Below are 24681 nucleotides of genomic sequence, written 5' to 3'. Positions count from 1 at the left end.
TGTGACCAGTAGCTAGTGGTACTGTGTTTCCTATGCGTGAGTTGAAGTGATACCATATGTCGTAATGATATCAATAATGTCCATGGCATATACTGGATGAATACTTTACATTGCTAGTTGTGTATTCCGATGCCTCGCCTCCTGACGTACAACGACATGTGTTCGATGCGATATGTATACATATTCCCATAAAATGTCCATCGCAATCAGAAATGTCCTTCCCAATTGATTATACCTTGATGCGCAGGGCTTTCTTGAGGTTCTTCCATTTGCTAGGGTGCGAGAAAACCACCTGCCATCTAAGAACTGTCAGCGACGACGGGCAGAATATCCGCAGCTGCGATCTTACCTGACAATCAAATCACCGCGACCCACTGTCTTTCGACCATCCCGAATTGGCATGCCCGCTCCTTTGACTAGCAATTGCCCTTCCGTAGACTTGTCGTAGATTGGATATGGCAGTGCGAAGACAATCTCTTCCCCATCCATGCCATCTATACTGATATCGGCCCCAAGCTCGGCAAGGGTCTCCACCCATGGCACGCAAATGTCCACGAACAAATCGTCTTTCACCCTAGTGAAACCCGCATGAGGCACTTCTTCAACCAAGAATATTACGTCCTGAAGAGACCCATCCTTCCGCTGGTGACCTGTACGGGGACAGACGATCCTAGTTCCGCTTCGGATACCTGGAGGTACATCGACATGGATCTCGACTTGTTCTGTCTTGCGGGATAATAGCTCCCGTGTGATGAGAAATTGGAAAGCCGTCCCATGATACATTTCGTGAAGGGTCAGCGGAAGAGGAAACAACCACTCTTTGGATGTGCCTCGAGGCGCACCAAGGGGTCGTAACGGGGAGCCATACGTGGGAGCGTTGTCTGAGTAAGTTGAACCCTCTTCTTTTTTGTACTTAGATGACCCCTTGGAAAGCTTTTGGAGCAGCTCCCTATGGAACAGTAAATTAATTGTGATAGTGTTGAAGATAGATCACTTACTCTCCCAGTCCACGCCGAGATAGTTTATGTAACTTGGATGATGTCGGTGGAATCACAGGCTGCGAGAAATTACCAGTTTGACTTCGCAATGACTTTGCACCATTCGGAGCGCGTGTGCGACCTTTGGAATGTGTAGAGGTAGATCCAGCCGTCTGGTTGTTTTTAGACCGGTTCGAAGTCTCCGACTTCAGATCGTGTGAGATGGGAGCAGGCACTTGTCCTAATTGCGGCTCGTGCGACTTGAGTAAAGGATCACGCAAATTGTCATGTGACTTGGAGTGAGGAATGTTCGTGCGACTGCTATGAGAACGACTAGCGCTCGTGGTAAAAGACGGCGCTTGACCAGGCGCAGATGGTGCATCACGTAAGTTATCGTATGATTTTGTTCGGGAGCGGGAACGAGAGCCATTGCTACCTGTGCTACAAGGCTTATGAGGATGATGCTTTAGATCGGAATGATGGTCGTGTGAACAAGGCTGAGAATGTTTTTCAGCGTCAGAGCCGGGAACGAAAGCGGAGAACGAATCGGGCGTCTGCGCACTCTTCTGTGAGCCCGACGACTTTGTATGACGCGATGACTGTGCATTGGCTTGTGCTCGTGTCTCCGCGGAAGAGCTTTTGGCTGTGCTCTCAGTGGGCGTAGATAATGGTGAGACACTGTCTCCACAGGAAGGATCCATGCCTTCTGTGCCATTGATCAAGGAATGGTAGGCAGTGTTTACCTGGAAATGATGATGTTGAATGTCAGACTACTTAGAGGACACAACGCACACCGCTTACTTCAACAAACACCTGCGCTGCGTGTTCTTTCCCGATCTTATGACGGTCGGGGTGCCACTGAAGGGCCTATTGAGTTGAGGGTGAGCACTGTTATGTGGAATGGAAGCTGAGAACATACCAGTTTCTTGTATGCAGTTCTGATATCTTCGTCTGTAGCGTCAATAGTGAGGCCAAGGGCGTTATAATATTCTGGTTGGCGAGCAGTTATGGGCATCGTTGGAGAGTAATGAGAGTGGGTTTACAAGGCTCGGAAGTCGCACAGGGAGGTAAGCAGGAAGAGCTGCAGGAGTGGGGGGATGATTATCATTTCTTTTGTAGCGCAGGGTAGCGTTTATATGTGAGAGAGAAGGCTCGTTAAAAGCCGATCCGAAACGTACTTTCCAACTTGTAGATAGCTTCTGAAGCGATCATGAAATACAACTGCCTGCAGGTCACATACTGAAAACAACCCTGCCTCGTGTTCAGCACGGAAATTCCGCGTGTTGTTGTGAGTAATCACTTGATCAATTTGTGTCGGATGGACTAGCGCTGCTGTGCACCAGGATAATTGGACTGCACTAGAGCTTGTTGGCTTATCGTGTTTCTTGATTACCCGGCGCAGCTAGCGGGACTAAACAGTAGTCAGAAGGACAACTAACGGCCAAGTTGTACTTGGTTCCATTTTGGGTACGTGTAAGGTTGCGGTGTTATTAGTATGTATTCATCATGCCTTTGACTCTATTAGAGGCCGACAATCAATCAATCATATCAAGTGGAAACCAGGCCATCATCACTCCAGTTCAGAAGCTGACTCACATTTCCCCGAGGGTCTAGCCAAATCATGAATTCCCATACTCGTGTGTTGGAGGTGTGACAACTCGAAGGTTTTTTTATTCGGTTCTCCACTGCTTCCGAGTCCACAAGTTAACGTCCTAGGCCAGCGAAGCTCTCTGAGCAGCAGACACCATCTCCTCCGAGGACCTTTCGTTCTTCGGCATGGTTTCCCTGGTTTCAGACTACCCCACACCAAGGCCGTAAGTCTAAGACTTTTATGAACTATACCCCGCTCCGAGTGGCTCGCAGTCTAATCGCCGATAGCGCCGCCTCGTGCTCTTATATTCATAGCTTTACCCCACTGCTATCGGGACTCCGCGTCATGGGCGCGTATTAGTGGTGTTTCGAATCGCTGCAAGGATATTCCGTTACTTTATTACCTACACACTTTAGTGGAGTATGTCGACGAAAAGGCAACATTCACAAAGGATCGCAGGAACAGGCACGTCCAGCGTTTCTTTCATCTACTCGACACTCTTACTGGTCTCGCCCATAACTATTCTCGGTCAGCCTATCAAACGCGCATTCTCATCGGTATTTAGATTTCCGCTGCACCCGGGCTTCACATTCAAAGCGCTAGTCTACACATTCATTCGCGGGAATGTTGATCGATTTGCTTGTTCTTGTTCTATGTTTGTGCTAATGAGTCTATGATCCGGGTCAGGTTTCGATATCGACCGCGGACAAGGTCACCGGCTTCCGACACTGCAATTCGATGAACATCACGTCCCGTCCTGAATCATTGTCAATGTCACAATCTACACGTTATCGTTGGCCATGGTGCATGCTGCAATGAATTAAAAAGTACAGTTGATATGCTAATTTACCCCAATAACTTCCTCAGCCCCTCTTTCTGTGAGGGCGTAAGACGGTCTGGAAATACGATATCCCACCGCACTATAATGTCTCCTCTCTTCTTCGTGCTGCCCTGTTTTCTAATCGGCATCCCTTCGTTCGGAATTCTTGTCTCCTGATTTGGTTTCACTACGCCACCAGGCAGAGGGATTTGCAATTTCCGGCCGTCCAGAGCCATGATGGTCTTCTTTCCGTCTGCGCCTGTGAGTGCGTCCACCAAGGGTATCTTGACCCGGCAAATCAGATTATCTTCCTCCCGTGTGAAAACATCATTGTGGTTTCTCCTCCACGACGAATACTAGATCTTGCGCCTCGCCGTTCGGCTGCTCATTCCCGGCTCGAGGAAACCGTATCTTTGTGCCGCTCTTCCATCCCGGGAGAACTTGTATTTCAAGCACCTTCTCCTCCGTAGAGCCCCCCGCCAGTCGTCGGCCGACCTTCAGGTGTTTAGTCGTACCCGAAAATAATTCTTCAAGTGAGAGTTTCAGTGGGCGAACGGTTTCTGAAGGTGCTGGGGTCGAGGTTGACGTTGACGTAGATGATTGATGTCTAGGAGATGGTCGCTCCGATGGCATGCCCCCCGGAATTCCAAAGAAAGACCCGCCACCACCTATATCATCATCATCAAAAATGTTTGGACTTCTGCCTATGCCACTCGTACCACTCCTGCCACCACTCCTGCCACCAAAACTTGAAGGACCGCCCATGCCACCGAATATTGGTGAACCGCCCATACCTCCCATACCTCCAGAGCCACCCCCGAAACCGCCAAATTGGCTGAATATTTGTCTACAAGAATGTTTAGTTATATTGAATGCTCAGAAATGCATGCATGTTGCTTACTCAAATATTTTTTGTGGGTCACTTGGCGCAAACGCACCGCCCCCACCACCACCGGGGCTGGATGTGAAAGTGAATGTGGCCCCCCCTGGGAAGCCTGAGCCACCAGCGAAACCAGGGAATCCAGCACCAGGCGCAGACCCTGCGCCTTTGAGACCTTCTTCACCAACTTGGTCGTATATGGTTCGCTTGTTCTTGTCACTGAGGACTTCAAATGCTTCTGAAATCTAATAATCCGTCAGCTAGGAGCATACAGCGGAATGTCTCACTTACCTCCTTAAACTTCTTTGAGGCTTCTTCAGACCCTCCATTGCGGTCTGGATGCCATTTTAGAGCCTGCAAACGAGATGTCAACTTGAGTAGGGGCGAGCATAAGGTGCATCACATACCATTTTCTTGTATGCCTTCTTGATTTCATCTTCCCCAGCATCCCGGGAAATGCCCAAGGTCTTGTAGTAGTCGGCACCCATATGGTGATGTATGTCGTCGTTGCAACTAGATGTGACTTTACTTGGAAGTCAATACTATATAATCCTTGCGGGCCTCAAATTCAGGCAAGTTCAAGATCACCCTTTCGATTTTCCCAGAACATCCCAGAACTGTCTGGAGTCACTGACGTCAACGCCAACTCAAGGTAGAGCATGCGTGGGAAAGTCCACGGACCAGTCCACAGGCGGGCCGCCGTATGCATAGCCCTTATTCGAGATTGTGTCGTTTTCCAGTCGCATCGTATGAGAAGTCCCCGAGTAGCGCGCCGGTTGGGTGCTACGGGTTGTGGGTATAGCACTGGGTCATCAACATCCAAAATTTCAAGGTCACCAACATCAGGATGTATCTGACTAACTTGCAGAGAAAATGCTCAAAATACGACATCGATGACTCTGACGACGGAGTCTGCACGATTTGCCATGATTGGACTCGCTCGTACTATCGATGGAGTTCTAAAGTATTGGGAGAACGCTCGAGACCCTCAAATGGCGTTGGACTTATCTGCTCCAGGTATGTGATCTGGATGACTCTCGAATTTTGATGCCCCTCGACTGCAGCATAAATTGGCATCTTCTGCGAACGCAAAACAAGCATTTCACTGTGGTCATTCATAGTTCAACACGGTATCAGTTCACAGGCCTTCAAACTCAAAGCTCAAATGGCTATTGGTTCGTGGTACAAGACGCCACTCGAATACTTAATGAGAACGTGAAAAGAAACGAGGGAAAGGCTTGGGATGTTGGCAGTGACCATGATCGGGATAATGTCATACAACTCAATAGCGACTAACTCCGCTGTGTTTATGGTACTGGCCCAATCTCATTATTTACGTTTGGCAGAGTGAGACCTTCAAGTCGCATCTCGGTGAAGAACTGGGGTAACGTCATAGATTCGTTTGGGAAGGAACGATCAACTTGATTGAAGTAAACCTTAATCGATTAATCTCTTTGCTTCATAACCTGGAGTGAGCTGAATAAGTTCAAGACGCACGTTGTTAATAACACGTTCGATACCGTTGTATCCTAGATCGCACACCATTAACGAACGAAGATGGTAGAGCTTGTAAATAGGTTGTGCGACAAAGGGTGATATTTTACCCCACGACTCGTCGGCTGCAAACTGAATTCTGAGAGCCATGTCCTGGAGATAGGGACACAAAGCCCCGGCAATCGAAAGGACTGAGAGAAAGGCGGAAGAGGATGAAGCAAGCGCAGTGAGTTCCATCGGAAAACCACATTAATTCGCGAAAGTTCAGAAACAATGACGCAGGTGCTGAAGGACGGGACACCATTAGAAAACTGAGAGGCTCGATGATGGCAGACTTTAAACCTCGCCCGGTGTTTGAACGGCCATGCCAATCAATCCCGCCAACGCGCCCGCCGCCTAACGTCCCGTTGGAATGCTGCGTCCTTTTGCTCCACCTCCAGATCCAGCTGATATAGCGACCGCATCAGAGAAGTCGGTTATTGATGAATGCCAGAGTTCTGGCTGACCCAGACCCAGACCTGGAGTCTGCGCAAACTTGTAACTGGGGTAGTACATCGCGGGCAATCATGATGATGACAATGTGCGGCTGAAGGCGGATGATGTCAACCTTGAGGAGGCTAGCGCATCGCAAGAACCGGTCGACATCATAGCAGACAGCACCATCAGGGGAGACATCTTTAACACTATTGTGTGAGCATGTGTCCGTAATACCCTGCCCTTTTATGTGCTAATCCTGATTGGATATAAACACCGTCATCGCAACACTACAGAATAGGTTAACAGCATTCTGCGTATTGATAGAGCAGTGTTCTAAGCAGTGTCGTACTCAACCTTGCAGCTGCGATTAAAAAAAACATATTCAAATCGTCAGCGACGCGGAGATCCTTAATTTGGAGCAGGAGGCTCTCTTCTGAGGACATGGTCGATAAAAATGACCTTGACCTTCCTTCAGAATCAACCACTTGCCTGGGACGGGAGTTGAGGCCTCATTATTTTTTCTTCGCTTTCTAGGAATAGTCAAGTCCAAAATGATATCAAAGCCTCGACTGTAGCGTTTGGGAGTGTAGATCTGGCCTTCAAAGCTCACACGAGGGATGATGTGTGACGTACCGTATTTCGAATTTCATACTCTTCGAGGCCGAAAATTCTAATATTCTGTCCTCTGTAACTTGATGTCGAAGAAAACAAGACATTAGAATTTGCCTCGCTGTTAATAGAGTCTATCCAAGGTGAAAAAAAATTACGAGGGGAGGAGATGGAAGCCGAGTAACTCATTAGTACCTCGATTATTAGTAATCAACCTACTCCTTGGCCCAGGCCCCATGAGTTGCAACATTTAACTCACCAAGTTATATAACTAGTATTTTGTCTAAAGCATGGCCTCTAATAAACCGCCCGAAGACGACGCGCACGTTGGCCTGTTTAGGCGATCATGGACCGCAATTTTTCCGTTCTCTTCATCTGCGCTAGCATCTCTCCCCGAAAACAACCAACGGCCGGTGCGTTACACGAGAGAAGATGATATTCCAGACGTGGACCACGACATTAATGGGCAAAGACCTACCATCAGAGATTACAATGCCATCAACTCTGTTCCGCCTCAGATCCGTGTTCCCAAGAAAGTGGCGACGTCTCTGAAGATAGAGGGAAAGGTATGGTTCGCCAATGAACGGAGTTAGCATCGATCCTTTCCCTCTCTCCTGTCATTTGCTAACGCCTGTTAAAGCATGGATATCCTGGCTAAATCTTGCTGTGCTATTGGGTACCTTGGCGCTCGCCCTCTTCAATGCGTCCGAAGACGTGGTAGCCCGAAGATTTGCGTATGCTTATGCCGTGATTAGCATCGGTGTTTTGGTGAACACCCGCAAGCCTGCTATTTGCAATAAACCGATGCTTATGCTGCGAGATTTAGGTCTACGGTTTTTTGATCTATCAGAATAGGATCACGATGATTCGCAAACGCGACCCTGGACATTATGGTCATTCTAATCACTTTATAGTCGATCCCAGCTCACTGTCAATTTATAGACCACATCGTTGGACCTGTCCTCATCAGCGCACTTCTGTTCTTCGCAGTCTTGGCCAATTTTGTAATTCGAGGTGAGCATGAACCAATCACACGTTCACTGTTCTTAACGATTCCCTCATTGCAGTGCGCGAGTTGTAAGGTCGCTCCCATACTTCTGACTTGCTGCTCACAATATTTTGCAGACAATCGAAAGAAATCCCTATTCCTGGTCTTGGATTTCTATACTACAAAACCAGCGCGCTCGTTATGTCTGGCAGTTCCTCGTAGCTTCAGTGTGTTAACGACATCTCAGTCTCTTCTGGCTGCCCACTGATACCTATCCAGATCGTCTTTCGTGGTACTCGATAGAAGTAATGACATCCAGTAATTCCAATGCCTTGCCATTGCTACATAAAGTATGTTACTAGGTCTCGCGTAGACACAGGCCATTTTCGTCGATTGCCACATGTACCCGCTTTTTACTATTTCCTCGACCCCTGGTACACATCCAGATTCAGGAATTACAGTACAAATTGCACGCATTGAAACTTCCATCCAGCCACGAACGCATGGCCGATCGAGGTCGCAAGGCGATATAACATGATTAGAAAAAGAATACAACAGACGATCCACATCCAGGTACAAGAGCACAGATTATTTCAACGCCTTCTTCATGGTCTGCAAAGAAATGAAATCAGATTTCCTAGTGATAGGCGAATCAAAAATTATGCACGCACCTCTTCCATCTCATCCAGATCCTTGGTGTCTATTCGGATAATCTTCTTGTTCAGTGTCTTTTCAATCTCCTCCATCTGTGACCAGGTTCTGCGGTCATGGACAAAGTTTATTGAGATACCCCTGCGTCCGAAGCGACCAGTGCGGCCTTGAGAAACAGAGTTGTTAGTAAGGCACGGAATGCATATTTGAAACTCCCTACCAATACGGTGGATGTACGTCTCAACGTCAGGTTTTGCGTCATTGGAGTGTTGATTTCCCCGTTCATTCATCAACGGCAAGTCGTAATTCACTACCATGTTGACCTGCATGATGTCGATGCCACGCGCGATGACATTCGTCGTGATAAGGACCTTTTCCCGTCCTTCACGGAAGTTGTCAATAATAGCATCACGTTCTGCGGCGTCCTTGGCACCATGCAGTGATGCCACTTTGTGACCCTCAGCTGACATGCGTTGAGATATTCTATCTGCTGTATGGCGATGCTAGAAAGAGTGAAGGGAATGGTTATTAAGGTGCGAGCAGGCGGGCGCCATCCTGCTAACCTGGCAGAAGATGATACTCTGACCGATCGTCAAAAGCTGGTACAGGGACACGAGGATATCGTATTTATGTTCTTCATTTCTGCAATCCATGTAAAATTGCCGGATGCCGTCCACAGAGAGTTCCTCTCTCTGAAGTTCAATTTTGTTCGCACTGGGAGCAAATTTACTAGCAAAATTGCGGACGTGATCGGGGAATGTTGCCGAAAACAGGATAATTTGAACGCCTGTTCGGGGAACGAGGCTTACATCGATTTTTTGTGAATTGTAGCCCAAATGAGAGAAAAACGTACTCACTTCTTGACTCGTAACGTTTGGTCACCAAGTCCATCCTGATCCAACATGTTATCTGCTTCATCGAGAACGAACACCTTGACTTCAGATGCATCGATGACCCTTCTTTTTAAAAGATCTGCCATTGTTCCCGGAGTCCCAACGACAATGTGAGCAGTTATCCGTGATGCGCCCTTTGGAAGATTATCCTTTATTGCGTACTCCGTCTGAACTGGAGTAAATTTGCCCATAGCAACGACAACAGTCATAATCTGACGTGCAAGTTCTCGTGAAGGAGCTAGACACAGTGCCTGCAGCTAGTCTTAACGAAAAGCTGGAAAGGTGCACACAGCACTGACCTGTGTCTTGTTCTTGGAAAAATCTATACGGCTCAGCATGGTAAGCACAAATGCGGCAGTCTTGCCTGTGCCAGATTGCGATTGTCCGATCATGTTTTGAGGGCTTGAGGCAGTGATCAGTAACCTAGTTCCATGTTACACGAGCTGGTATACCTACGGATTCGAGAGCAGTAGCGGCAGAGCACGCTCTTGGATCTTCGAGGGCTTTGAGAAACCAAGATCATAGAGACCCTTCAATAAATCTTGATGACTACAATCAATCGTTAAAGATGCATAAAATAAGAGAATACGACAACATACAGTCCAAGCTCCTCAAATGTCTTAGCACTAAATAAAGGGGAATTCGGGTCGGCCTGCTGGTCTGCAAGTGTGACCTGAAAATGTAGTGAGTCATTTAACAATCTAGTATTGTGGCTTCTTAACGTACTGTGACCTCGAATGTCGACGCGATCAAGTCAGTTGTAGCTAAGAGTGTAGAATAAGTTTCGCTGTGAGACAATGACAGGACATGCACGCACAACTTGAAGATGGAACAGGCTCAGGCTGTTCCGCCTCCTTCGTACCCTTGCTTTCAGCCTGTGCAGGTGGCGCAGAAGCTGCAAAGTGTCAAGTTTATAGTACCTGGTAGAGATTCGTCACGAACCTTCCAGTTTGGGGGCATAAAAACCGTCTGCGTCCTTCTCCATGAGTGATGGTTGGAGCGAAAGATGGTTTGCTTGTCGTCCGATTATGGAAGGTAAAGTTAAGCAGACGACTCACGAGTCAGATCTAACTTTACGTAAGTGTACCTTATCTAGGTCATCATTTCTTCCTGGTGGGTACATTCATCATGGAATACTCGCCGACTTGTTAAACCATACAAGGCCAGATCTACCGCACTCCGATGCCATTGCAGCAGAAATAAATTATGAATGCGAAACCCCTGTGGCCTCCCGGTCACGCACTCAAACTCCTCCAGAAAGTACAGAGGCACGAGTCTCCTCTGGAACTCGTGTACACGTCCCATGAACGTTGGCCTTTCCCTCGACTGCCCACTCACCCGCAACGCAAACTTGACACCATTCGTATATCTATCTTAGACTCTTCCTTCAATCCACCGACATGCGCTCATCTTGCTCTGGCAAACTCTCGTCCTCCACGGTATACAAAACCTGGTCTCACGAGCTCAACAGCTGAGCTTGATTACGATGCAAAGCTACTGCTGCTATCCGTGCGGAACGCTGACAAAGCACTGAAACCTGGTGATGCAACGTATGAGCAGCGTCTGGAGATGATGTACCTCTTATCAAAGGACATGCTAGCATCTGTCTCGCAGCGCCTCGAGGATAATTCTGAACCTGAGCATGCCAACGTCGCAATAGCCATCGTCGATGAACCAACTTTTGTCGGAAAAGCCGTAGTTCTTCGGCAGTTCCTGCATGCGCGATGTTCAGGCATGTATCATCCGGCAACTGCTCTGGATGAGATGGCAATATCACCCACTTATGACGGAATATCAATACCAGATCCACGCCTAGTATTCCTATTAGGCTTTGATACTCTCGTCCGCCTGCTGTCTCCGAGATATTATGCATCTGAAGCTGCAATGATGGATGCTCTTCGTTTGTTTTTCTCGCCTACGGGAGATAATTGTTATGTGGCGTGTGCTCGGCGAAAATTGGCAGAAGTACAAGATACGGTACAAGAGGAAGTAGAAGCGAAGACTTTATTCATGGCGAGGGAGTTCGTAGAGAGCGAGCGAGTTGCCTTGATCAGCTTAGGTGCTGACAACGTCGACGAGCAAACCAGCTCAAGCCAAGTGAGAACAAAGGTTGCGCTCAAGGATGAGACATGGAAGGAACTCGTTACACCATCTATCGCCAACTATATCATTCAGAACAGCTTGTATGTTTCTTGATGCTGCCACGAGCCTTGAAATCAAAGAAATCTATTATGTTCCAGTCTACTCTATGTTACAACAACGGATATCAATTTCATTCATGCGTAAAGTATTGAATTTTCGAAAACATGCCAATCATGAGGGTCCAAGGTGAACGATTTTCTATGAAGCTTGAGCGAAAGCGATAGCAACGGTCTGTTGAAAGCACATGTCAGGTCATGATTTGGTGATGTGGGTTCACGACACATACCTCAGAATGACTCAAGGATACTAACACATTGGTAATCCCTTTGCCCCGTGCAGCAGCTTTCGCGTTGCCGTGAAGGGTTACAGTCGGAACACCAGACTCGTTAGGCAGAATCTCGATGTCCTTCATCGCAGCGGCAGCACCCTTTGACGGCACGCCCAGCGACTTGAACACTGCTTCCTTTCCTACCCATCGAGCTGCGAAGGAGGACGGTGGTGACGGTTGGGCGCGGCAGTAGGCAATCTCATCTTCAGTGAAGTTGCGTTCGACAAAACAAGGGTTAGAGGATGGAACGGAGGAGATCAGCTCTTGATCGACACCGATTCCTGCCACAGATCCTTGTGACGCAAGAGCATCTGCAACAACCTTGGCGTTGGCAGTATCAAATGGAATGCTCTTATCAAGGCTGGCGGTGTATGAATAGCTGCGAGTCTTCGGGTTGAAGGTAGCACGAGCCATGGGGTTCATGAGAACCGCCTGCTCCAGCTCGGGACTGTACGGCGGGCTTTCCTTGATCTTGACAAGGGTGTTGGAAGTCATCATCTCAGTCATGACCTTGTATGCCTCTTGCGCACGGGACTGGTTGCGTATCTTGTAGGACTCATAATCGGAGGTTTCGAGAGCACCGAAGAGATAACGGGGATGAACAACAACTGCAGTGCCACCGACTTGACCGAAACCGAAGGATGACTAGTAGCCATGGTATTAGCCCCCGTGATGAACACAGATCAGTCGAACTCACCATGACGCCAGCGCGGATACCATCAGTATGAATAGACCTCGACGGGAACATGAGGAAGTGATGAGCTTCGAATCGGGCATCAATGTTGCTAAGGGATGCCATGAGCGGGCGAAGCCAATTTGACGACAGAGTACTCACTCGCTATTGCGGTTACCTGGGATAATACCAGTAATGACAGTCTGCAACAAACCAGCCATCTGCCACGCCGCTGAACCACCCTTCGAGTGTCCAAGCAAGCTCTTCTGAGCAATAACAGGAACGGCATTGCCGTGGGTGCGTGACATGGACTCGAAGATGTTGTGCCAGATCTGCGTTTCGTTCTTCTCATTCGCACCGGTACTCGTTCCGTGAATCGAGAGGACACCAATGTCATCTGTTGTCAATCCCCACACCGCGAGTGCACGGCGCATAGGTGCCACACGAGCATCAGTACCCTCTAGCATGCCATACGTAGCTAAGGCCTCCTTCTCTTGGCGGTGAGCTTCCTTCTCGATATCGGCAACACGGGATGAGAAGTATTCCTTGTCAACATCCTTGGCATCGGCCTGCAGAGCATCCATCTCCTCCCGCAGCTGAGCAAGCTCATGGTCGAGCCACTCGGAGATCTGCTTGCGTCTGAAGGAGATCTGGCGAGATCGGTGATCAAGACTGAGACTAGGAAGGGGGTACTTCGATGGGAGTTCTCTTGCGACAGAAAGAGCACCGCGACCAGGAGCTGGGATAGATCGTCCAGCCTTGTCACTGTAGAATGGTGAGTAATTAAACGTCTTTCAGGTTTGATGTCAACTTACGTGGAAGTTGACGTGAATGCCAAAATACCACGGATAGGAGCACCAATTTCCAAGGCTGTCTTTGCAGTCATGATGATGTGTATACCAGTCCCTTGAGACTCCATGAACTGTTGGGCAAAGTCGGTGAGTTCAATATATCTAGCATATGGATCAGAGGACTTACGCCTGAGCGAGTGGTTGTAGCGGGACGGGACATCTCAGTAGGCTCACGTCCCATGGCGAACTCGGTCTCAGCGTTACTCGTGGCCTTCATGTTAGCGAACTCGTAAGACCCTTCCTCACTGATGTCGTCGAATCCACCAGCAATCATGACTTTCGCCTTCCCAGATAACAATGTATCAGAGGCAATCTCGAGAGATTGCAGTGCAGTTGCACTGAAATTTCAGAAAACTTGAGGAACAGCAAACTATGAATCCTTATGAACACTCACCAAGCGCCAACAGGAATCTTCACTGGGCCACTGGAAGACATCAAAAGAAGGTTAATCCATCCAGCAGTAGTGTTGATAAAACTGTGAAGATAGGTCAGTCGTGCATATTTGTCAAGAAAAGTCGGGCAGACTGACGTCTCCTGCAAGATATCGTTCTGAACGTCCTTTTCTTCGCGGCGGTCTTTGAACATTTGCGCAAGACTTTCCGTGCCACCCATGCCGCTGCCAACGCACGTGCCAACTTCAGAGGGGTGGAAGTACTTGTATAGTTCGTAGGGATCGGTAATTCCAGACATGTTCAAAGCTTCAGCAGTGCAAACAAGGGCCCAGAGAGTGGCACGATCTGTTTGAGCGATAATATCTGGCGGGATACCGTAGCGGCCAGCATCCCATCCAGTAGGAATTTGACCAGCAACGAGGCGACTGAACTTGAACGCCTTGGGAACAAACACCCTCGCACCTTTCTTGAATTTGACGAACCACTGATCACCTTCTCCGGTCCAAATATCACATTTGTCGCCATGCTCATACTTGAACTTCTCAGCCTCAGATTGCGCAACTTCAATTGCTTCCAAGTCATGAATGAGCTCGATTTCTTGGTTGAAGACCTTTTTCTTGGGATCATAGCCGCGGAACAGCTCAGGCTCTGTGAGGAGATTCATAACTGACCAATCAAAGTTGGAATGCGACTCACCAATCATGCGTACACCAGCGTGACTCAAAATCTCTTTCTCATAACGATTTTTGACGTCCTTGTCGTCGACAGGCTCGCCCGCCTTAGAATCAACCCAGCCAACGTACAATGAACCGTCCTTGAGACGCCCATCGAAGTGCTTGATATAACCCATGAGCCAGGCCATCTCAATACAACCCTCAATGGTGAACTCTCCTCGTGCCTCCATTTCCCAACGAGTACGTGAACTACCCCAAGGACCAACCTCAGCGAATCCAGTGATGACGACAACTTTCTCCAGATCGATGATGCCACGGAGTTTCTCGAGATCATGTAGGGATGAAGCAGGTTCCAGTGCAGGGAATTCAAATGTGAAGTTTGCTCGCGGGACCACATTGACGGTTTGCAGGACACGCTCACCCTCTGCTCCATTGATAACCTTGAAATCAAGAGCATTGTCGCGTGCAATAGCGCGACGAAGTTCGCTCTTCTTGTTCAAATTCATGCGAATACGGCTTGTGATATCAGCGAGGTCAGGGAGACGATCCATACCACCATTGAGGTCAGCCCAGATAGGCTCAACCTGGGTAATGCTGAAGAGCAATGGATGCATCAAGCCCAGGATATTGAACGCCATCTCCTTCGCCGAGAAGGTACGGACACCGTGACTCTCGACTTCGTCTGCGACAATGTTGGTAGCATCCATGAGACCTGTACCACGGGTCCATCTAAGTGGCATAAGTTATGGAGCAACAGAAGATAATTGCGATGATACGCACCCGATAACGGCACCAGCCAAGCACAGATACTCGCCCCAGCTCTCCGAGTTCCAGCGGTTGAACAAAGTCTCCAGAGATATCTTGGATTCCGAATAGAGACCGTCGTTGCCGAAAAGTCCATGATTAGGAGAGAGTGGAAGAATGACCTGCGTTGGTCTGGTGACAAAGTGACGAGAGGCCTTCTTGTTCTTGACTGCACCGAGGATGCGCAGCAAGTTTACCAACATGATGCGGTGTGCGAGCTCAGACTTGTCATCCAGGCCGTCAATTTCACGGCCATTTTCGGGCACTGCAGCGAAGGGAAGTATGTAGTCGAGATCGAGACCGAGCGTGGCATAGATATAGTCAACAAGTGCTTCAACATCCTGCTTCGAACCTTGGTTAAAGGGAACAACAGTGAGGGCCGATCCTCGAGCGCCAAAGCTCTGGTAGATAGATTGGTAGTACTCCACGGTCGCTCGGTTGTAGCGGGAGGTAGTGATAACGACATGCGCACCGCCGGACAGAAGACCCTTTAAGATCTCTACACCAATGGAGCCTTTGCCGACGCCAGTGAGCAGGGCGTTCTTATCCTTGAAGGTAGTGCCTGAGGTTGCAATTTCGTGAAGGATGTCGAGGTACACGCCAGTCAAGTTGCTGGAGTACTCCCAGTTGCTGCCAACCTTGCGTTTGAGATGGAGGAGGGGAACCTTGTCTGCGGACACGCTGGTGGCGGCAGAGATCTGGGGACGAAGGAATTGGGAAGAAGAGCGACGACTGCGAGTGCGTGTACGGGCTTGTTCGGGACCCTTTCTGAGAGAACGAACAACTCCCTCATATAACGCTTTGATACGATTCTTCTGGTCTTGACTAATGCCGGGTTGGGATCTGACTACAGTCCATAGCTTCAAAACATCATCTTGCACCTTCTGGATGTTCACGGTAGAGATAGTATCTCCACTGGCCATCTCCTCGACATAAGCTTCCAACTTGCGAACATTCTCCCGGACGACTTCGGAGTAAACAATATCGCCTTTCTCCGTGACTTCGGTATGAGGGGCAGTGGGGAATGTCACTGGTTTGAAAACGTGATTAACGGTGACGGACGCAAATCAGTCTGCGTGCTTACCATCTTTGTACACTGGAGGATGATCGATCACCTCCTTTGTGTTGTCGATGAGCTGTTGGCCAAACTGCTTGGCAAGAACATAAGTATCACCCTTGCTAGCGTCGCAACGGTCGATATTGTACTGCATATAAGTGAGAAGTTCGGGGTCGGCGCGGTTAAGTAGAGCTATGCAACGAGCAGTGAGCTCGCGGTCGACAGTGGTGAGACGACCATGAATAATGTCATAGTACATCAGGAGAGCGTCTTGTCGCACCCAATTCCATGAAGAGTCAAAGTGACGGGCCTTGAGCGGGTCGAAAGCCGGTTGGATGCCGTCGATGTATGCATCGCCGTGTTCCTTGGTAATGGCGTCCAAGCGAGCTTGTAACTGAGCAGAATTGGCCTTTTCCTTATCAAATGCAATCTCCCCGGCACGGGAATCCTTGTTGAGATAACGCATATACAGCTCAACATGCTGTGCGGCAAACTGCTCCTGCTCAGCACGGAACTTCAGGAACTCCTCACTATTGATGGTCGCACCACCTCCAGAACTACCGCCAGCACCTCCAGCACCTCCGCTGGAGAGGGAGATCCCGGAACGCTGAGCGTAGATGACGACAACAGTATCAAGCCATGCCTTGCCCTCAGCCTCCGAAGAGAGACGTTTGGCAGGCTCCATCGTGGTTCCGAGTAAAAGGACGCCGTCAGCGCGTGATGATCCCAGTCCCCAAGTCTTGGCTAAGTGCGTCTTGATGGCAGATGAATTGAAGCCACCAGGCATCTTGCCACCGATCATACGGGACACCAAGCCTGAAGTGTACTTGCCGAGAGCACCAGAGTGACCGACGCTGAGAGCAGAACCGAGCTCTTCCAAAGGCAGCTCTTCACCCTTCTCAGGCGCAGACGAGAATTCAAGTTGCAAGTCACCGAGAATCTCGTTCTGAAGAGTCGACTTGCCGCCAACCAAATCTTTGATGGTCTTGCTTGCAGGAACCTCCTCAATCTTCTTCTTGAGCTTCTGCGCGATGATGGACATAAGGATATCGTTAGCCTTGATGGGGGCATCCTCAATGGAGGCAGCGGGACCAGCCGAAGGGGGAGCTGCAACAGGCGCGGGTGCAGCGACAGGAGTTGTGGGAACAGATGTCGATTCCGCAGGAGCTTCAGCAGCAGCAGGAGTCGCGGCAACTTCATCTTCAAACTGGTAGTAGATCTCGCGTACATTCTTGGCGTGGCAAAGTATAATTCTCTTGCGGCTCACGGCGTCATCTTGCGCCTCATATTTGGCCTTGAGAGTGCGAGTGGCCATGCCAGTAAGCGTAGGTGAAGGACCAAGCTCGATGAAACGTTCGAAGTGATACTGAGTGAATAACAAGTCCTGGGTTTCAATCCATCGCACAGGAGATGCGAACTGGTATGAGAGAAGTTCGACGAGGATGGTGTATGCAAGCTTCTGACGCTGCTCAGGGGATGTCCAGTCGTCGTTATCCCACTTCTTGAGAACCTTGTCGAGACGGGGCGAAGACGTCTGGTCATAGATGAGCTGCGCATACTCGCGCGTGATGTCAAATGGCTTGGCGACCAAGTTCGGGATGTATTTTCCGATAAGCATGTCAGGGTTAAGAAGTGACGGGTTGATCTTCTTCGAGAGGTCTAGAGTAAAGTAATTAGCTGTGTCAGCGTGACGTACGTGCATGACTCACATGCACGGAAAGGCATGACACCAGCCCAGAGATAGCGGGAATGGAAGGGCACATCAATACCAGGAAGGGGAATAGTCGCAAAGCCACGCTCGAGCTTGATGTAGCCCTCTGCACGCTGCTGCTCCTTGGCGCGCTCGAAGCATTCCATCACGATGTCGCCAAGCATCTCCTTGACCTTCTCGACGGTGAATTGCTCAGTAAGCTATAGATAGTAACGGTTAGCTTCGATCATTTCGACAAGATGGAGTACAAACCTTCTGAATGTCGATCTTCTGGACCTTGAGGTAGTTTAAGACGTTGGTCATTGTCTGAAGAGCAAGGAGCTCTCCAGCGCAAACATATTGTTGACCCTGTACAAGATACACGTTAACGACAAGAAAAAGCCGCAAGTGAGAAAGCATTGACCTCGACGTTATAGTTGACGATCTCGAGCAGCGTGCTCGTACGAGTGGAAATAGTGTCGACAACTTCGCGAAGTGCAGCATCGGTAAAAGTCTTCGAGATACGGCTGGGGTTGACAGCACACATGGCATAGTTAGAGCGGTTGTGAGCATCACGCTCGACGGCCCGCTGCATCGTGATCCCACGGTAGAAAACGACATCGACAAGAGCGGATATATGGAGGACATCAGCCATAGAGGCAAGAGCAGAGTATTCACCCAGCGAGTGTCCAGCAAATGCACAGTCCTTCTGGACGAAGCCCTTGGCGCGCATATCTTCGAATGCAGCTTTCTCGGTCACGACGAGTGCAATTTGTGCGAATTGAGTAGCAAAAAGGAGACCGTTAGGGTGGCTGAAGGTGTATTTGGGGGTACGGATGTCAATGTCGGCAAAGAGGGGATGAGTTTTGACAACGCCGTCCTTGTCCATGGTATCGTACGTCATGTCCATGTACCTCTGGCGGATTGCCTGACCCTTGATACCACCAAAATGAATGGTCTTCTCCTTCGGGTTGTCCTTGACGATCTCAACGATGGAGAATCCATACACGGCGAGCAAGTGCGCATCGGCTCCATCCCAGACCGCGCGAGCAGCGGAAGAACTGTTGTACAAATCCATTCCCATGCCAGGCTCCTGTGAGCCCTGGCCGGTGAAGACGTAGACGGTGGTAGCCTGCGCAACCTCTGCAGTTCCCTCGAGGACCTTCTCTTCGCGCTGATTCGACGTTTCGACCTTGACAACCATGTTACCGTCGCGCATGCCAACATGGCGAATGTTGACCTTCAGCTCATCGCCGGGTAAGATCATGCCGACAAAGGAGACATCATACCTAGAAGATGTCAGTTCGCTGATCCCGTATCCTGAAGGCTTCACTTACGCAACGACACGGTCAGGATTGCCTTCTGCGACAATGTTCTCGACATAACGGCGCGTAGCAGCGCTTGACCACATGCCATGAGTGATGGTACCAGGGAGCGATGCATAGTCTGCGAAATAAGGATTGACATGAATGGGATTGAAATCGCCCGAGGCCTTCGAATATGGTTCATTTGCAAGAGGAGCATTGAACGTGGTAGAAACATTGCTTGACATCGTGTACCCCTCATTGGTGAGTTGAGTGAGACGACCTTCCTGAGTGCCACGACGCTCGAGGTGCGCAACGACAGGGTTTCCGTGGCATCCTTCCTGCTCGAACTCCACTGACGCGACTTTCTTTAAGCGCTTGAGTTGATCACGCATAAATACATCACCAGAGACTGTGACATCCCGGTAAGTGGTCTTGTCCTTGAACGTGACCTGCGATTGCACCCGGAAAACGAGGGTCATGCCAGCCTTGAGAGGCGTCGACTGGTCTTCCCAGCTCAACCACTCCTTCGACTGCATAACACCGACATCGGCATCATTGGCGATTTCCACAACATAGTCAGGTTCGTTGATAGTCTCGAAAGTATCCTCGAAGTCGATGAATCGACCGCGGTAAAGGAACGACGAAACGACCTCAATGACGGGCTTTCCGTCACGAAACACATGTCCCTTTACCTTCACGACCTTGCCAGCATCCGTGTTCTTGACCGACGAAATGCGTGCGTCAGCAATGCAGACATCGCCAGCAACCAAAGGCGTTGCACCAGGAATAAGACGGAAGCCATTCGAGAGGTGGACCGACTTCAGTAGATCACCATCAATGGACACAGGGAAGATAGCCTTCATAATTGCCTAAGCCAACCCAGTCAGCCCAAGACCTAAAGCTGACAGACCTTTAACGACATACCTGCCACCCAGTCACAATCGCAAAGTCCATCGGAGCTTTGACAATCTCCGTGCGCGCCGCCTTGAACGCCTCGTTCTGGTTACCAACAACACCACAGAACATCCCCACATCCTCGGCAGAAATCGTGACCTCAGGGCCTATGAATGTTTCATGAATATCGATCTCGGGCATCTCTTCGTCGTCACCGAACCACAACTTCCAATAGAACTGTTTGATGCGACGATTGCGACCATCTGCGACCTCGTGAATTGGTACCGCGCCTGTGGACGGTACGTATTTGAATTGCAAAGCAAGGGGAACGGATACATCGCGCCTGTCCTCGTAGAAAGTGACATCGATAAGATTGGAAGATGCAGTGTATTGGATCTCAACAGCCTTGAAATCGGGCTTGTGCGTGCCATGCGAGCGACCAGCACCGTAGAAGGTCAGAGATGTCGGCGAGCCTTTCTCCATGCCAATAACTACTTTCTGCCCACGTCTTGGCGCAAGGGCACGTTGGAGCGGGTTATCAATGTATGCGGTGCCTTGAACGATCGTATCAGATGTCAACAACGCCTTGAGCCAGCTTAGCTCTGAGCCGGACAACGCCTGCAACCACTCCTTCGTGTCCGGGATCACATCACCGACAGTATACGTCACACTGGTGGCGGTTTCTTCATAAGAAACGCTGTCGGGTGTCTCGGCCTCCTCTGGAACAGGAGCAAGGTAATCAACAGTTGGCACCTTAGAAACATCCCCGCCATAGGAGCGGTCGAGGAGCTTCTCCACGAGGCAGGAAGTAATGTTGCCAAGAAGGTCCTTGATTGGTTCGTCCTTGACTGTGGAGTACTTGACAGCAACGGGGCCTTGAAGAATACACACACGCTGTGGGTCCTGGTCAAACACTGCTTCGATATCCTCTGCAGCCCAAAGCGAATCCTATATTCATCCATCATGATGAGCTATCTCAGCAATAGAAAGTTGGTCAATACAAACCTTCTTGAACCACACCTCAAAGCTACTGTCCAAAATCGGAATGAAAGGCGCTGGTTTCTGGCCTGCGCGCTGAGAGATGGTGAGGAAGTACGCACGGTCCTCAGAAGCGAGCAACTGAGTCTTCGAAGCAGGATACTTGTCAAAGAACGACCCCACAAACTTGCTGGGATCGTCCAGCTCTGTGAAGCTCTGCAGGATACTGGGCTTCAATCCTCCATTAACACCTGCAAACCTCTCCTCCACGCGCCTCAACCAATCGCCCGTCAAATTCCTCAAGCTTAAATCGATCCATCGACTCTGATGCGAGACGTACATCAGACGGACCATGCGTAGAGCGACTTCCTCATATGTCATGTCGCCCAAATCGAGGGCAACACTCCCATCCTTCTTCCAACCGAACCATGGCTTCGCAAAGTCTGCGTTCAACTTGCCGATAATCTCCGCTTTGCGCTCAGCGAGCCAGGGGCCGCGCTTCTCCTTCGGAAGCTTGAAGACGGTGTCATCAAACTCCTTCCAGAGCTTCACGGCACGCGTAGCGACCTTGTGGATAGGTTCGCCCAGCTCCGAGCGCACAGTCAAGATCCCGCCGGTAGGCTTCATGTATGTGCTTTCCCATTGCTTGTCGTCAACACCAGGCGCTCCCACAATGAGATCTTTCACACTGGAACTCGTATGTGCCTCCTTTGCCACCATCACGCGCGATGCGAACAAGAAACCGTCGAATGGCATGAGCTGCTGGCCATAGAGATCCTTTGACCAATCACCAGTGAGGTATGGCCACACGTCGTCAGCACCTCCAAACCCGGAACCCCCGACAAGGATCAAGTTTTCCTGCGTACGCATGGCGCTGTATGTTTTCAGCACGGGCATATGGAAGTCTTCGTAGGAGTGGTGACCACCGGCACGACCTCCCGTCCATTGAAGAATGACAGGGAAATCAGGGTTGGACTTCGCGATGTTAATGACCTGCCTGATGCCGTCCACCGAACCTGGCTTGAACGATACATGCCGGATACCAGCCTTCCTCAATCCATCAATGATCTCTGCTGCTTTCTCAGTGCTGGGAATGCCAGCAGCAACACAAAAACCTTCGATAGGCAAGCCCTCGCGGCGCATTTCCTGCCACAAGGGGAACTGGAAGCCAAATTGGCGAGGGTTGATGTAGAGGGCGTTAAGTGTGAGACCAACGCCTGTTGGAATCTGTGCTTGAATCTCCGCGACTTTTGCACGCAGTGCTGCAGGGTTGTAGTGACCTCCACCCGCCAGCTCGATGTGGTACCCTGCAGAGAGGACCGCAGAGACGAAGCCTGCTTTCACGGTTGTGGGTGTCATACCAGCGACCATGATCGGAGGCTTCCCGAGCAGGCGCGAGAAAGGTGTGTCGATGTGAATGGTACCATCGCTGTCATGTTATGTTAAAATCCGGAAGGAAAAAATGCCATCCGACTGACGCACCTTGTTTTCACAAGCTTTGGCGCGTATTTCTTACTCCACCACTCCTCGTACGTGACTTCTTCAATGTCAAAGAGTTCCGCCTCACCGCGGCCCTTGTCGCCTAGCGTGACAACGCGCACGCCGCGACCTTCAAGATTACGAGCTGTGAGAGGCCCGATGCCATTCAGGCCACCGGGACCAAAGTCGATGACATGTGTTGCGGTCTCAGGGAAACCAGTTGCGAGTGTCCAGTGGATGGGGGACGTAAAGATCTGATCACATAACGAACGCGTGATAGATGTCTCCGAAGTACGCATATCAGAACCTACAACCATGAAATCAGCCAGAAACGCGATCTGAAGTGACTATATGCGCACCATCCTCGGTGTTGAATACTGGGATTCCCAATTCTTCCTTGGTCCAAAGCTCCTCGCCTCCAAGATCTTCATCACACAACTTCTCGGCAGCACCCTTCAAATGCGTGCTGTGGTAGGGAGCATTGACCACCAAAAATCGGACACCGAACGCAGGTTTGCGCTGCGAAAACGGCACCTTGCTCTGGTCAAGCCCAGAAGATGCACGTACCTTCCTCAAGTTCGTGACAAGTCCACAAAGGGAACGTGGAGGACCAGTCACGACAAAGTTTCTGGGACCATTGAATAGGGAGACGGCGATCTGCGCATTGGCAGGTAGATGATCGTTGGTAGCATCGAGATGGGGCTGCAACAATTTGAGGGACAAGTTTGTGATGGAAAGCATGGGCGTGGGTTCACCCTCGCCTCCATCGATGCAATCTTGAACAATGCTTGGTTCTAGGGCAAGCACGGGGAATGCTTCCTGTCCGCGCATACCACAAAAGAAGAGCCATCGGAGAGCTTTCTTTGCATTGATATCAAATGATTCGAAGGACGTAGATGCAGAAATGGCGATGGCAGAAACAACCCCCTGCGAATGGCCAGTTGCACCAGCAAAATGGTCACGTAGCTCGCTGGGAGTGAATCCAGAGACATGACAGATGACACGGTACTGCACTAGCTGGGTGAGACCGATCAAGGGAAGAGAGACAGGGATGGAAGCAAGATATTCAACTGGGGGACGAGGAGAGGTGCCTGCGAGCCATGCTGCGACGTCCATGCCATAGTTGTAAAAGCTACATCCCTGGCAAGATGTGACAAGGGGAAGGAGAATATCATTGGTGATTGACGAGATTATGGGAGATACGTAAGGCTTGTAGATGTCGTAAAGCGATTGAAGCTCGTCAAAGTAAACCTCGTTGGTGCCTTGACCACCAAAAAGCGCATATATTGATGCTTCGGAGTCATCAGCAGCTGTGAGGAGGGCAGAAGCAGGGGGACCTGGAATATCTGCAACATTATGGTTCTCTAGGGTAGCACGTGCAGCAAAGTAAGCTGCAAGAATTCCAGTTCGGACCTCGGTATCGAATGGGTTGACAAAGGAGTAGAGGTCGGTATCGGTAAGATATGAAGAAACGAAATGCGTAAAGACACGAGTGAGCACAGAAAGGCGTGCTTTTATGCAGTCTGATGCATCGGAAGTCTTCTGTGCGATGAAAGCAAGGAAACGTGCAAAGAGATTTATGTAGGCCTGTAATGGGCGTTCCGGGTCTGCGACGGTGTCTACGACATCGACGTGTTGTTGTGACAAGATGAAGTCATCTCTAAGGACTTCAGCAGCAATCCACTCGTCTATTTGGGTAGACACGGGAATAGAGACCTGAAAAGCCAGTTTAAACAAGAGATAGGTGAGATAGAAAAATGACGCGTACTCTAACATTCGCGATGGATATTACTAGTGGACGGGTAGCAAATTGGTTTTCGTGAACGGCATCACCGTTCTGGCTAGACATTTTGAAGGGAGGTTAAGGACGTCGAGAACGACGTGGGGAAGGGAGTGAAAGAAAGAGAACGGGTTCAGAAGTTTACTTTATATGACTGGTACTCCCCAGTGTATTTGGATTATTGCAATTTTTTTGGTTTCAGGCGCCAACTTCCCCAAAAACTGTATACAAGTCACGTGTTTACGTAATACT

At 49.7% G+C, this 24681-nt stretch overlaps 7 protein-coding genes across 7 annotated transcripts; 3 read left to right on the top strand and 4 right to left on the bottom strand.

The window, feature by feature from the left end:
* Window positions 1-229: 229 nt before the first annotated feature.
* EDB93DRAFT_1251092 (uncharacterized protein) lies at window positions 230-1992 on the bottom strand (the record flags this gene model as incomplete). The annotated part of the gene is made up of 5 exons (XM_041453114.1): window positions 230-299; window positions 350-949; window positions 999-1720; window positions 1779-1844; window positions 1897-1992. 5 exons carry the CDS (start codon window positions 1990-1992, stop codon window positions 230-232), a joined length of 1554 nt encoding a protein of 517 aa, XP_041307034.1.
* A 513-nt stretch (window positions 1993-2505) lies between these two features.
* Window positions 2506-3301, top strand: EDB93DRAFT_1149823 (uncharacterized protein). Its single transcript, XM_041449648.1, has one exon. The coding sequence runs from the start codon at window positions 2991-2993 to the stop codon at window positions 3243-3245; it is 255 nt and encodes an 84-aa protein (XP_041307033.1). The 5' UTR covers window positions 2506-2990; the 3' UTR covers window positions 3246-3301.
* A 113-nt stretch (window positions 3302-3414) lies between these two features.
* On the bottom strand, window positions 3415-4756 carry EDB93DRAFT_1240962 (uncharacterized protein; the record flags this gene model as incomplete). The annotated part of the gene is made up of 5 exons (XM_041451821.1): window positions 3415-3672; window positions 3746-4235; window positions 4290-4513; window positions 4560-4622; window positions 4676-4756. The coding sequence occupies 5 exons, from the start codon at window positions 4754-4756 to the stop codon at window positions 3415-3417; spliced, it is 1116 nt and encodes a 371-aa protein (XP_041307032.1).
* Window positions 4757-7138: 2382 nt separating this feature from the next.
* Window positions 7139-8058, top strand: EDB93DRAFT_1328872 (uncharacterized protein; the record flags this gene model as incomplete). Its single annotated transcript, XM_041455127.1, has 6 exons — window positions 7139-7436; window positions 7489-7616; window positions 7675-7741; window positions 7791-7862; window positions 7916-7925; window positions 7974-8058. 6 exons carry the CDS (start codon window positions 7139-7141, stop codon window positions 8056-8058), a joined length of 660 nt encoding a protein of 219 aa, XP_041307031.1.
* A 366-nt stretch (window positions 8059-8424) lies between these two features.
* Window positions 8425-10365, bottom strand: EDB93DRAFT_1251089 (P-loop containing nucleoside triphosphate hydrolase protein; the record flags this gene model as incomplete). The annotated part of the gene is made up of 11 exons (XM_041453113.1): window positions 8425-8448; window positions 8508-8653; window positions 8708-8990; window positions 9051-9291; window positions 9345-9631; window positions 9680-9782; window positions 9837-9929; window positions 9980-10053; window positions 10107-10144; window positions 10198-10275; window positions 10323-10365. 11 exons carry the CDS (start codon window positions 10363-10365, stop codon window positions 8425-8427), a joined length of 1410 nt encoding a protein of 469 aa, XP_041307030.1.
* A 109-nt stretch (window positions 10366-10474) lies between these two features.
* EDB93DRAFT_1149807 (Nucleotidylyl transferase) lies at window positions 10475-11589 on the top strand. The gene has a single exon (XM_041449647.1). The coding sequence runs from the start codon at window positions 10587-10589 to the stop codon at window positions 11574-11576; it is 990 nt and encodes a 329-aa protein (XP_041307029.1). The 5' UTR covers window positions 10475-10586; the 3' UTR covers window positions 11577-11589.
* EDB93DRAFT_1328869 (uncharacterized protein) lies at window positions 11590-24593 on the bottom strand. The gene is made up of 20 exons (XM_041455126.1): window positions 24418-24593; window positions 23009-24365; window positions 22653-22956; window positions 21198-22599; window positions 20223-21140; window positions 19329-20167; window positions 18416-19280; window positions 18265-18360; window positions 18011-18212; window positions 16329-17960; window positions 15221-16274; window positions 14463-15169; window positions 13904-14414; window positions 13769-13849; window positions 13502-13712; window positions 13339-13445; window positions 12686-13288; window positions 12548-12635; window positions 11809-12495; window positions 11590-11753 (listed from the first exon to the last, which is right to left on the bottom strand). Exons 1-20 carry the CDS (start codon window positions 24496-24498, stop codon window positions 11721-11723), a joined length of 11778 nt encoding a protein of 3925 aa, XP_041307028.1. The 5' UTR covers window positions 24499-24593; the 3' UTR covers window positions 11590-11720.
* Between the last annotated feature and the right edge of the window lie 88 nt (window positions 24594-24681).

The sequence above is a fragment of the Suillus bovinus genome (genome assembly GCF_016758785.1).
Source record: "Suillus bovinus strain UH-Sbo-P2 chromosome Unknown EDB93scaffold_33, whole genome shotgun sequence".
Taxonomy (NCBI): domain Eukaryota; kingdom Fungi; phylum Basidiomycota; class Agaricomycetes; order Boletales; family Suillaceae; genus Suillus; species Suillus bovinus.
This window is presented reverse-complemented; position numbering and strand designations above follow the sequence as displayed.